The sequence below is a fragment of the Petaurus breviceps genome, unplaced genomic scaffold, assembly GCF_028583685.1.
Source record: "Petaurus breviceps papuanus isolate PSGF00001 unplaced genomic scaffold, PetGlider_PUasm1.0 138, whole genome shotgun sequence".
In the NCBI taxonomy this organism is placed as follows: domain Eukaryota; kingdom Metazoa; phylum Chordata; class Mammalia; order Diprotodontia; family Petauridae; genus Petaurus; species Petaurus breviceps.
The window spans coordinates 1,668,883-1,683,162 of NW_027185694.1; the positions used below are offsets into that span (position 1 = coordinate 1,668,883).

Below are 14,280 nucleotides of genomic sequence, written 5' to 3' on the forward strand. Positions count from 1 at the left end.
TGCCTTGCCTTCCTCCCTCCAAAATAAAAAAAATAAAAGTATCTTTAAAAACATTCACAGACACTCTGAAATCGAGGGGTTCATGGCCCCAGAAGAAGAACCCTCTGCTCTAAGTCATCTTTAAAGAACTGTTATTTTCCAACGAGGAAGAAAATTTGCTCTCAATTGTATTTGCTTTTGCTTTTGCACTAGGTCTTGCCAGTAGTGGTCTTCTTCAGCACAGTGATATCCATGCTCTACTACCTTGGATTCATGCAGTGGCTCATTAGAAAGGTAATTGCAGGTTCTGTCAAGTGTCAGCATGGCTGCTTCAAACTGCATCTTTCAGGGGAAGCTTTGAAGTGCTGTCTTGCCAAGTATTTGTATTTCTGAATCCATCCATAAGACTTAGGTGCCCAGAGATAGGAGACTATCTCTGAGATAGAGAGGGAGATAAGAGACAAGTGCCAATACGTGTGTTATATAGATGGTTAGAAGCTGAAACATAGAATGTGGCTTTGACAGCCTAAGATGTAGAGAATGTCTGTGAAATAAAGAAAAGGTATTACTGCTAAGCTGCCTCTATTTATCCAGGTCCCGCCCCCCTCAGGAAAAAAGAAATCTGAGAATTCTTTCCTCCCTGTTACTGTTGGTTACCTTTGACTTATAGCAAGTGCAAGTGTTCACTGATCCAACTCAAATCAAGGCACCCTGGAGGCCATTGGGAGAGGAATTTGATTCTTTAGGGAAAGGCCGTGAATCAGGAACAACCCCAACCATTTCCACATGATCCAGGAAGTTCACTCAGATCTCCTCTCACAAAAGAGACCCTTAGATGACCCATTTCCAGCCCTCTGATCATTGTTACATTTTCAATTTGTAACAGTTGGCTTGGTCAAAGCCATTTAAAGAAGCAGGCTGTCCATGAAATAAAAACAGTGAGTATGGAAAAAAACAGAGTAAGGAGGTCTTTTCCCTCTTGATCAAACATGCAGAAGTCATCTTCCTCTACAATCTCCTTTGTTTGACTTTTTTTTTTCTCAGCAAACACTTCCTTTAGCGATTTCTCCTTTTTCCCCTTTTAGGTTGGATGGTTAATGCAGGTTACCCTGGGATCTTCTCCTATTGAATCTGTAGTTACTGCTGGCAACATATTTGTGGGACAGGTGAGTTATAGCTCCAAAACTGGATTCATCCAATTAGATACTCTTTCTGGCACATTTAACTTTTTGAGAGTGTCAGAAATATTTTAAAATGTATATACGCTCATTTTTGTGTATATTTGTTAAAACTTTCAGAAGGGTATTAAAAAATTAATGTCCTTGTCATATACAAAGTCTAGTTTTGTTACAAGTCATACCCCTTTCAACAGCTTAAACACTTTCAGTTGAGAATAGGATGTGGAATTAATGCATATTGGAATCTGTGGCCTCCTAGACTGTCTTATTATCATTAGTTAAAATAACTCTAGGAACATAGAATTTTAGATTGGAAAGGAACCTTAGTTCACCTAGTCCTTGCTGTTTTTTTCTGCAAATGAATGTTGTTTATCATTTTTCTAATCTTTTGTCTGGAGTTGTTGAGAGGTAAGAGGAATTATCCAGGGTCACAAAGACAATATTTTTCAAATATTGTCAGTACTTGATACTGGTTCCTCCTGATTCCCATGTCAGCTCTAGAATGCTGCCTCTTTGTACACAATGTTTTTTGTTTAGTCATTTCAGTCATGTCCATCTCTTCCTGACCTCATTTGGGGTTTTCTTAGCAAAGATACTGGAGTGATTTGCCATTTCTTTCTCCAGCTCATTTTACAGATGAAGAGACTGAGGTAAACAGGGTTAAGTGACTTGACCAGGGTCACACTTAGTTACTCTTGAATTCAAGTCTTCCTGACTCCAGGCCCAGTGCTGTAACCACTGCACATAGTAGGCCCTTAATAAATGATTGCTAAATGATCATCTTGCTCTCAAAGTTTTTTATTGCTGATATAAACCAGAATTTCCAAAAACCTAATGATGTTTGAGCATCCTTAAAATATTTAGTGCAAATTTCCATTCAGTAGAACATTAAAAAAGAATTAACCTAAATCTGCCATCTACATGGCAAGTATAACAAAAGTGTGTCTTTGTTCCATCTTTTCTTTTCAGAGTTGAGATTTTCTTTAGAAATAAGCCTTGCCCATTATCCCAACTTCATATACTATTCCACCTCTGCCACCCACTGTGTCTTTTTCCAACTCTAATTATTCCTGGAGATTGGCTCTCACAAATCTTCAGAAAAAAAAATATATATATATATATATATAAACATTTCACAATTTCCAGGTCTAATGCCTTCCTTCTTCTTTTCTCTTGTCTATATGACATAGGTATAGTAACTTGAACCAGCAAGTCTATGATTTGGCTATGTTTAACAGTAAAATATCCTTACAATAACTTAAGCAAATTTATATCCCTTTTCTCTGGATTACTTTCTAAAACCTATAATCTCTAGATGGATTAAAGGATTCATCTTTTAGCAAATCCTTTTTCTTGCCATCAGTCTTTTCTAACATTCCTAAAGAAAATATTTAAGAAAAAAACCAAGGTCTATTCAAATGAAAACTAGGGAGCATCCCAAAGTCAGCTAGTACCTTACAGTTTCACGTCTGGGTTTATAAAGTATGGGACTAGGAGCCAGGAAGGGTCTAAAAAGCTATTAATTGGTATAGTTGTCAGTCAGATTCTTTCAAATGAGAGATAGAGTGTCACTGTACAGTACCAAGCAGCAGAAAAACTAAGAAAATGTAAAAAGTTATGGATAATTTAGACTAGAATAGGCAAGATATGAGTGAAATTTGATGATTTTCAAATATCACATGACCATTATAGGAAGGAGTCACTATTCTCCATCTTCATTGGAATTAAGTTTAAATTATAGTAAGATGTAGTTTAATTAAACATAATTAAAAATATAAAGAAGATTTTATTGACTGTTTAGATGACTAAGCATTGAGACTAGCTGCCAACAAAGGCTGTGGAATCTCTACTCCAGAAAAAGTGCTCTCTTGGAGATAGGACTGGACAAATAACCTCTTAGTACCATTCCTTAACAGAGAAGAAGTCAAAGGACAAAAGTTATGAACAAATAGGTTTAGAAGAAAAAATGCAGTTTACCAACAATCACTTGAAATATCCCAAATCACTAACAATAAGAGAAATGGAAAGAAAAAACAAACTAAGGTTTTACCTCATCCAGCAAATTATCCAAGATAATAAATCCAGAAATTGTCAATATTCAAAGGGCTTTGGAAAGATAGGCATATTAATACACTGCTAGTGGGAGTTGTGAATTCATCTGATTATTTTGGGAAACAATCTGCAAATTTATTTTTAAAAAGCCACTAAACTGTTAATATTCTCTAATTCAGTGACCCCACTACTGGGTATATACTCTACCAAAAAGAATCAGTCACATAAATACCAGTTAGTAGTAGCACTTTTATGGTGTTATCAGAAAGAAAAATGGTTACACATTGATTGGGGATGGTCGTCATGAGTTATGGTGACCAAAAAATGTAGCAGATAAAGAAAGTGTAATGTGTGACTATAGATAATAGGGACCAGACTTATGGTTTTATTAGCATAAGAAATTCCCAGGTGTGGAAACTCTCTGCCAACGCAGGTTCTTCTCTGTGACTTGTAATCTTAGACTGTTTCCTAGAGCACTAAAAGATCTAAGGTGCTCAGGGCGCCACAGTCACTATGCCTCAAGGGTAGGGATGCCACCCTGAATTCAAGTCTGGTGCTCTATCCACTATACAAGTGGTATCAACCTCAAGTAGAAACAGATTCCCAGGGGCCATATATTGACTTAGAAAAATCACAAATAAATATCATTTGTGTTGTATTTTTACTTTGTTAAACATTTCCCATTTACAATGTCATCTGGTTCTTAGGCACTCTGGAGTTTTGCTGGACCCTTGGACCCTGTAGCAGCAAGAACCCCAGTGTTCCCAGGGTGGCTGCTAGCACAGGTTCTTGGATCTGCTTTGTTAAAGAAAAGCAATTCAAAATGGGTTAACAAGCTTATTTTAATCAGTCAAACATATATTGTTTACCTCGTTCAGGGGGAAAAGGTCAGCACCCTGAACTTCAGAATATACAGACAGAATTATCAAGACAGAAACAGATCAAGTAGACAGATTTCCAAACTGTCCAACCATTACATCCATACCAAACAACATCTGGGTTTCAAAGCTGGGGGGCTCTGGACAACAGCTTCCCAGAATCCAGATCAAATCACAGAACATTTCTCAAAGTGAGCCCCAAAACAAAGCTACACATCAGGGCTTATATAGCCTTCTCCTGGCTCAGAGAATGTAACAACCTTATTGACTCACTGGCCGATCAAGAAGTATCTACTGAAAAACAAGCCTCCCACCCCAGGCTCCAGGTGCAGTTTAGCCTAGGGGCAGGGAAGATCTTTAAAATTTACATTCCCATTACAGACCCCCATCTTATTCTACCCTCCCCTAGCTGACATCTCTGCATCACACCATGCTGCCTCTTTAGTGTTATTGCAACATAAGAAACAAAGGAATTTAGGGGAAAAAATGGGAAGATTTGTATGAACTGATGCAAAATAAAGTGAACTGAACCAGGAGATTAATCTACACAATGACGAAAATATTGTAACAAAAACTGCCACTTTCAGAATAATATAGCTAGTAATTACACGATGCATTAAGATTTGCAGAGAGCTTTACAAATATTATCTTGTTTTATCCTAACAACAACCCAGGGAGGTAGGTGTTTTTGCTGTTCAGTTGTTTCAGTCATATCCAACTCTTTGTGACCCCATTTGAGGTTTTCTTGGCAAAGATACTGGAACAGTTTGTCATTTCCTTCTCCAGCTCATTTTACAGAAGAGGAAACTGAGGCAAATAGAAGTTAAATGACTTGCCCAGGATCATCCAGCCAGTTAAATGTCTGAGGCCAGATTTGAACTCAAGTATTCCTGACAGGAGGTCTAGCATTCTATAACTGCCTGTGTAATAAAAATAAATGTGAAGAAAAACAACTGAAAGTCAATCAAGCTCAGATTAATTTCAATGACCAGTCTTTCTTCTGGACAGGGTATGGCGAAACATACTTCCCTCTTTTTATATAGAAAAGTGTGTAACACCAGGTATAAAGTGTTACATCAGATACAGTTGTCTTGGTTGGTTTTGCTTAGTTATTTTGTTGTTTTTATTGTTATTGTTGTTACAAAGGAGGGTTCATTTTTCAGAAGAACAGGAAATGACTGTGATGTAAAAAAATAAATACAAGCATCTATAAAACTTAATAAATCCATCTATCTAAGTTGGAAAAATTAACCTCTTGGGATCAGACACAGCCCCCAAGCCCCAAGTTTCTATGATCTCAACTCAGGTTTGAGTTGGTCAACAAGTAAGGAAACATTGATCCAGTGGATAGACTGCTAGGCCTGGAGTCAGGAAGATCTGAATTCAAATCTGACTTCAGACCCTTACTAGCTGTGTGACTCCAGGTAAGTCACTTAATCCTGTTTACTTTAGTTTCCTCATCTGTAAAATGACCTGGAGAGGGAAATGACAAACCACTCCAGTCATCTCTGTCAAGAAAACCCCAAGTGGGGTCCCAGAGAGACAGACAAGACTGAAAAAATTACTAAACAACCACAACAAAAGGAGAAATTGTTCCAGTGTTCCTTATGGAAGACAGTTATAAAAGCAGATTTCTCAGGTTGCCTCTCTCTTTTTACCTCACTCTAGCGAGAGTCTAGTCATACAAATTATGGAATAAGAAATTTTAGCTCCTTCTCATAAAGTACTTTAGGCCATTTTTTCCCCTTCTTTTTGGCCTTTGGGTGTCAAATATGTCTTTTGAATCTCTAGTTTCTTTAGTGTAAGTACTCGCTCTGTTAAGGCCTATTACAGCTCCATGCCTGGGTAGATGGTCATTCATGCCTCATCGTGACCATAAATGTGACAAGTTTTTTTTGGTTCAGCACTTTCCTTTTGAGCACTTTTTAAAAAATTGTTCTTTTGTGTCAAGATGACTCCCTTGTATTCTTGTAAATACAGGCCTTTACTCCATCTCCCTTTCCGACCTCCTCTTCAGCTGAAACATTCATTCACTCAGTGCTTATCAGATTTCTCCCCTATTCTGAATACTAACATTTTTCATCAAAATTTTATCATCTAGCTTCATTTTATTTCCACAAGATTTTGAGTCACAAATTTTCTCCCCATTTTTCCCCTACCTGTAGCGGCAAGCACCCCAAGCACGTCCTCAGGGTTTGCCACTACCACAGGTTCCTGGATATGCTTTGTTAAAGGAAAGCAACTCAAAATGGGTTAACAAGCTTACTTTAATCAGTCAGACCATATATCGTTTACCTTGTTCAGGGCAAAAAGGTCAGCACCCCGAACTTCAAAGTATACAGGCAGAATTATCAAGACAGAAACAGATCAAGTAGACAGCTTTCCAAACTGTCCAGCCATTACATCCATACCCAGTCAACATCTGGGTTTCCACATCTGGGGTTTTCAAAGCCGGGGGACTCTCAACAACAGCTTCCCAGAATTCAGATCAAATCACAGAACACTTCTCAAAGTGAGTCCCAAAACAAAGCTACACATCAGGGCTTATATAGCCTTCTCCTGGCTCAGAGAATGTACCAACCTTATTGACCCACTGGCCAATCAAAAAGTATCTACTGAAAAACCAGCCTCCCACCCCAGGCTCCAGGTGCACGTTAGCCTAGGGGCAGGGAAGATCTTTAAATCTGCATTTCCATTACACTACCCAGCACCTCAAAACATCGATCCCACTGACTATCCCATCCCTCAATATGCTCTTTCCCATATCTTCCCCCATCCCCCCTCTGACTTTCCAGTAGGGCATGGTGGATCTCTATGCCCTAGTGCCTGTATATCTTCTTTCGCAGTTACATGTAAAATAGTATTAATAATAGTATATATATATATATATATATATAAATAATAATATATATATATATATATATATAAAATTTTTTTTAACATTTGATTTTAAAACTTTGAATTCCAGATTCTTTCCCTTCCTCCCTCATCACCCACCCTCACTGGGAAGATAAGCAATTCAATATAGGTTGTATATGTGTAGCTATGCAAAACATTTCCAAAGTGGATATATTGTGAAAGACTGACTATATTTCCCTCCATCCTATCCCACCCCCCACTTGTTCTATTCTCTACTTTGATCCTGTCCCTTTTCAAAAGTGGATGCTTCCAACTTCCCTCCCTCTCTTCCTCATCATCCCATCTCTTCCATCATCCCCCCTCTCATTCCCTTCCCCCTACTCTCCTGTAGGGGGAGATACCCTATTTAGTTCGTATTTCATTCCCTCCCTAAGCCAAATTCAATGAGAATTAGGTTGACTCATTCCCTTTTGCCTTCCTGTTCTTCCCCTCCATTGTAACAGTTTTCTCTTGCCTCTTCTATATGAGGTAATTTACCCCATTCTGTCTCTCCCCATCTCCTCTCATTATATTCCTCTCTCACCTCTTAATTTCACATTTTAAGTATCATCCCTTCCTATTCAATTGGTCCTGTGCCCTCTGTCTATGTATACCTGTACACATATATACACACACTTACATATGTATTCATACACTCATATACCCTCCTATATAGACATATATGTATGTATACATATATATATATATATATACACACACACATTTCTATTCCCTTCAACTATTCTCATAATGAGAAAAGTTTCATAAGTTACAATTATCATTTTTCCAAGTAGGAATGTAAGTAGTTCAACTTTGATAAGTTCCTTAAGATTTCTTTTCCCTGTTTACCTTCTCATGCTTCTTGTATCTGAATGTCAAATTTTCTATCCAACTCTGTCTTTTTCATCAAGAATGTTTGAAAGTCCACTGTTCCATTGAATGACCATATTTTCCCCTGAAACATGGCACTCAGTTTTTCTGGGTAGGTGATTCTTGGTTTTAATCCCAGATCCTTTGACCTCCAGAATAGCATATTCTAAGCCCTTTAATCACTCAGTGTAGAAACTGCCAAATCCTGTGTTATCCTGACAGTGTTTCCACAATATTCAAATAGTTTCTTCCTGGTTGCTTGTAATATTTTCTCCTTGATCTAGGAACTCTGGAACCTGGCTGTAATATTCCTAGGAGTTTTCTTTTTGGGATCTTTTTCAGGAAGTGATCGGTGGATTCTTTCAACCTCGATTTTGCCCTCTGGTTCTAAAACATCAGGGCAATTTTCCTTGAGAATTTCTTGAAGGATGATTTCTAAGTTCTTTTTTTGATCATGGCTTTCAGGTAGTCCAATAATTTTTAAATTATCTCTCCTGGATCTATTCTCCAGGTCAGTGGTTTTCCAATGAGATATTTCACATTGCCTTCTATTTTTTTTTCATTTGTTTGGATCTGTTTAATAGTATCTTGATTTCTCATAAAGTCACTAGCTTCCATTTGCTCCAATCTAATTCTGAAGGAATGATTCTCTTCAGTGAGCTTTTGAGATTCTTTTTCCATCTGGCAAATTTTACTTTCTAAGGCATTCCTCTCCTCATTGCCTTTTTGAGCCTCTTTTGCCATTTGAGTTAGTCTATTTTTTGGTGTTATTTTCTTCAGTCAGGCTGTTGACTCCCATTTCATAGTTTTTTTGCATCGTTCTCATTTCTCTTCCCAATTTTTCCTCCACTTATCTTATTTGATTTTCAAAATCCTTTTTGAGCTCCTCTATGGCCTGTAACCAACTCATATTTTTCTTGCAATCTTTTGGTGCAGGAGTTCTGACCTCACTGTCTTCCTCCTGTTCCATGCTTTGATCCTTTTTGTCTCCAAAATAGGAGTCTAATGTCTGATTGCTCTGCTTACTTTGCTTCCTTTGCTTGCTCATGTTGCCACTCAATTACTTGACTGAAAAGCTTTTTGCCACAGTAGAACTCTGCTACAAGAAAGGGGAGCTTCGTCCCAAATCACTGGGGTTTTCTCTGCTGTTGGAGCTATTAGTTGGTTGCCCTCTCTGAAGCCTCCACACACTCTAGCAAACTGGTCATGCACCCCAGGACCTCTACCCTAGACTGCAATCCAGATCCAAGCAGGTAAAAGTAAGAGTGATTACCCCTCAGACTGGTTGCTTGGTCCCCCTATAATCTGCAGGCCAGGAGCTCTGAAGCAGCCACATGGTGGTGGCTTCATGGCCATGCTGTATCAGCTGCTTCTCCCTCCAGGGGACAAAGGCTGGACAGCACTCTTGAACTCCCTGTTCCCAAAGTCCACACTACACTGACCTCTCACTTTGTCCTTAGCATCTATGGGTTGATAATTCTGGAAACCACCATAGCTGCTGGTGATCTGAAGTTCCTCCATCTGGCGGCTGGTTGTGGCCACCCTGAGGCTAAAACCTCCGGCTCACAGGGGACTGGGCTTGGCTCCCAGAGTGCTGGGCTGGCCCCTTCCTGCTGGACTGTTTCCAGTAGGAAGTTAGCTTCTCTCTGTCATTTTGTGTGTTCTGTAGCCCCAAAGTTTGTTTAGAGTAATTTTTTTTTTTAATTGGAGGAGGTGGTAGTGGGAGCCGTGTAGAAATCCTGTTTCTATCTCATTTTCCTTTTCCTGGATTTCTCACCTATCCAAAGGATTGGGGAGTAGGGATGCTAACAGGGAGGCTTTTTTCCCATATGGCTTAATGGGCTTTATCTATCTATCATCTATTGATTTATTAATTTGTATTTGTATTCTGAACTTAAACACCAAATAAAATGGACATTTCTGCATAGTAGAATGAGTGAGCACACTGAACTATAGATCTCTACTATGTATAACTTGCTTTTGAAATATGCAATACATTTTGGCTTTCAAAGCTATCCTATTTGTTTGTGCTTCTTTCAGACCTTCTTTCTGTTTTCTTTTTTGCATTTAAAAAAAAGATGCCTCAATGACCCCCTTTTCAAATTACTACTTTGTTATTATAATTTTATATCTTGAATCCTTTGACTTAGTAGAAGGGAAGAAGGGGCTACTGGAGCCCTAGCAGTTCAATCCGAGGCCAAGATTAAAGAGAACAAGAAGATTGAGTCAAGGTTAGACAACCTTCTCAGTGGGCTGGAACGATTCCAGGATATGAGGCTACAGGGTAGTTTCTAGGCCAGCTCTAGGAAGTACAAAATAGGACAAACTCTCCCATGCTACTAGCATGTTCTAGTCCCTGGAACTGCTCCTCCAAAATTTGCAAGTCACTTTTAGTTAACTCTTTAGTCTGACTTTTTAGAAGTAAAGTCTTGATTACTGCAGTCAGATCCTGCCTCTGATATTTCCTAGATGTGCCACCATGGACCAGGCAGTTAAACTCTCTGAGGCTTGGTTTGTTTTATCTGTAAAATGAGAATAATAATATAGCCATAGTACCTATCTCACAAGGTTGTCAAGAGGCTTAAGTGAAAACATGCATGTAAAGTGCATTGCCAACTTGAAAACATAACAAAATGTTCTCATAATAATTTATAATTACATATATTTATAATATATATTTATTATAATTTCTCTGACATAGGGCAATCTTGTTTCTGAGGAGAGAATTCTAAACAAGGATTCAAAGCAAAGCCAAAGCAATGATGTTAGTAATGTTAGTAACTGATATTGACATAGTATCTTCAAGTTGGCCAGGCTCTTTATGGATCAAATTTGTGTCTCATAACAGTCCTGGGAGTTAGGTACAAGTATTTCTAAAATTTGTTTTCTTCTTATTCTGAGTATTAATACCATACACAAACATTTTCTGATGCAAGGAATAGAAAAGGAAGATGGCAGATTAGCATGGTAGCTAATATGAGGATTTTTAAAAATTCTTTGTTTTATTTTATTTTAATGAATTTTGGGACATTATTATTATTTTGTTGATAGTGAGGTGTTTTACCCTGCATCCCTACCCCTCCCATCTCTTTTAACAAAGAATCTTTAAAATAAGAGGAAAAGAAAAAAGAGCAATAAAACCAATAAATACCTCCTGTTGCATGCTCCCCATACCTCTGCAAAAGAACAGGAAAAGGTGTCTTCTTTGGGGATAAACTTGGTCATTATACAAGCGTTATTAGAGAAGAAACTCAGGCACAAAGAAAATCCAAATATCAGTACAAAATTTAAAGCAAGGACTCTTGTCCTGGAGTCCACAGATTTCTAAGGGGTCTGCAAATATATTTCAGGAAGTCTGTGAACCAAAAGGGGAATTTTATATCTTTAGTTTTATTATCATCTAACTGAAATTTTGCATTTCTTTCAATAATTTCAAAACATTATTCTGAGAAGGGGTCCATATGCTTTGCCAGGCTTCCAAAGGGGTCTATGCCAACAGAAGAAATGTTAATAGCCCCTCATTTAAAAAATGACCTGTTTCAAACCACTTTTTTTTGTTTGCAGACTGAATCTCCACTTATAGTTCGACCCTATTTATCACATCTCACCAAGTCTGAGCTCCATGCAGTCATGACTGCAGGATTTTCAACCATTGCTGGGAGTGTCTTAGGTGCATACATTTCTTTTGGGGTAAGTGAAAAGGCTCTGGAATTTCATTATGGAAAATGCAATCTGTTTCTCTTGCCTTCCATGTCCTTTTCCTCTCTCTTCAGTGATAAACAAAGATGTTGGGGCGGTAGCCTGGTTTGCGGTTGCCCTTATTAGTAACTGTAGTAATATAGAAAAGGTCTAATATCTCACTTCTATATCTCTGCCTCATCAGTTTTTTCTGGAAAATAATATGAGTTTCTATGAGAAATGACTGTATGGATATTAGATACTTCGATGGATATGCGATCTCATTAATGTGGCCATTGCTTTATCACCAGGGCTAATCACAAATCTTTCATGCCTTTTAATCTTTTAATATAAATAGAAAATTCATATTGACATAGCAGATTAAATTTAGATCTTTGAATGCCTTTAGTATAAAACAGTGGCCTACTAAAAAGTTAATGGTCTAACTTTTTGATTGAGGGCCCTTATGAGAAAAAAACAAATGAGCATGCACCGCCCCCTCCCCCCCAATATGTATGTGTGTGTGTGTATGTGTGGGTGCATGTGTGTGTATACATGTTGTCTCTTGTTAGAGTAAATGTAAGCTCTTTGGGGCAGGGCCTGCTTCACTTTTTTTCTTAGTGCTTAGCACAATGCCTGGTACACAGTAGCCACTTGACAAATGAATGCTGATTGATAGGATTATTGGATGATCAATTGATAGATTCTGTCACAGGTGATTTGGATAAATGTGCTGAAAGCAAACACGGATCCATTTAGGGGATAAAGGTGCTAAGAGTGTTTATGGACCAGATAAGCTGGAATGTTTCTGGAATGGCAGAGACCCCCAGGTATGAGGGAAGAGAAAGAGGTCCCATAGAAACGAGTAGTGATGATTTGTGTGGGTCATTTGGATGAAGTCAATAATTATCCATCAGTCAATAATCATGGAGCTTACATGCTAACAGAGAACAGATATATCATTATATATAGAACATACATAAAATGAATATAAAACAAACAACGGTTGGGGGAGAGGAGAGGGGCGTAATAAAACTCCCACTAGTAGGTGGGAAGATCAGAAACATGTAGAAGATGATTATGCTAAAGGAAAGCAATTATTCTAAGAGTGGGGGGGTAAAGAGGGAGTATGTTTAGGGCTGGGAACAGGGGAGGCAAAGAGGACAGATGGAGGAATGTTTGTAAGGGTAAGAAGGTCATTATGACTGGATCTTTATTATGTGCAAAGGAGTAATATATAAAAAGCCCTGGAAAGGCAGGAAGGAGACAGGTAATAGAGTACTTTAAATGGCAGCAAAGAGGCTTACATCTGATCCTGAGGTCATGTAGGATGTTTACCAAGGAGGAAGATAACATGGTCTGAGATCTCAGTCCATTGCACTTTTCAGTCATGTCTGACTCTTCATGAGCCCCATGGACAATAACATGCCAGTACTGTCCATGGGCTTTTCTTGGCAAAGAAATTTGATTGCCAGAGGGGTCAATGACACTGAAATATCCTGGGCTAGAAGGTTGAGCTCCTTCCTGACTGAGATTTTGTGATTCTCACTTGCCTAAACCTCTCAAAAAAAAGACATAGGCATATAAATGACATTGGACCTGGAGTCAGGAAAACACAAGTTCAAATTTGACCTCAGAATCCTTGCTAGCTGTGTGACCCTGGGCAAGCCTTAACCTCTCTCAGTCTCAGTTTTCTCAATGGCAGAATGTAATGAAAGTAGCACCTTTTTCCTAATGTTGTTATGAGGATAACATAAGGTAGTATTTGGGTTTTTTGTTTGTTTTTTTTATTATTGGAGTGTGGAAGGCAGGGCAATTGGGGCTAAGAGACTTGCCCAAGGTCACACGGCTAGTAAAGTGTTAAGTGTCTGAGGCCAGATTTGAACTCAGGTCCTCCTGACTCCAGGGCTGGTGCCTTATTCACTATGTCACCTAGCCTCCCCATAAGGTAGCATTTGTAAAGCATTTTGTAATTATTAAAATATTATAATAATTATTATATATTATAATTATAATATTATTATTATAAACTTTTATTTTAAGAACATCTAACATGGTATCAACTTCTTATCTCTGATGAGCTTTCTAAACATCTTATTGCCTTGACTTATGTTCATAAGAGAATGCCTCAATGAATGAGTTAACATCAGCTAATTTTCTTTCATTTGAAATTACAGATTTCAGCGTCACATTTGTTAACTGCTTCAGTGATGTCTGCCCCTGCATCTCTGGCTACTGCTAAATTATTTTGGCCTGAGACTGAAATTCCTAAAATAACTCTCAAGAATACCTTGAAAATGGAGAAAGGGTAAGTAGGACTATATTCATCCTTCTCTCACAAAAGTTAATAAGGCCTATGCAACCTGTCTGCTCCAGTAGATTTTCCCCAGCTTTGTTTCCCCTGGGAAAAATAATAAAAGGAAAATTCCAAGTATGGTAAAATCTCAATTAACCAGAACATTCAGGGAATGAGGTACTCTGGTTCATTTAATTTTCCAGTTATCACTTAGGCTTAACCAGAAATCCCTTTTTTATTTCGAACTTCATTGCTGAAAATCTTTCTAAATGTAATAATCCAATTTCCTGCTTTGGAAAATATAGTACAGTGAGCATAATTGAATCTCTTTGATTAAAGACCTTGTAATGCCTCAGAGTGGTGACGATTCTGAAGATCTGTTCTCATTGAGATGTAGCATTGTAGGCAATTGGCCTGTATGAGTGCTGGCCTAAGGATGTAACTGGTGGAA

At 38.2% G+C, this 14,280-nt stretch overlaps 1 protein-coding gene across 2 annotated transcripts in view; it reads left to right on the forward strand.

Moving 5' to 3' along the window:
- The window catches only part of SLC28A3 (solute carrier family 28 member 3), a 138,530-nt gene that overhangs the window by 92,409 nt on the left and 31,841 nt on the right, over positions 1–14,280 (forward strand). For both annotated transcript variants that reach the window (XM_069105082.1, XM_069105084.1), the window contains 4 exons: positions 193–273; positions 1,065–1,145; positions 11,420–11,545; positions 13,711–13,841. In XM_069105082.1, the coding sequence (XP_068961183.1) occupies positions 193–273; positions 1,065–1,145; positions 11,420–11,545; positions 13,711–13,841 (419 nt within the window). The remainder of the gene's footprint in view (positions 1–192; positions 274–1,064; positions 1,146–11,419; positions 11,546–13,710; positions 13,842–14,280) is intronic.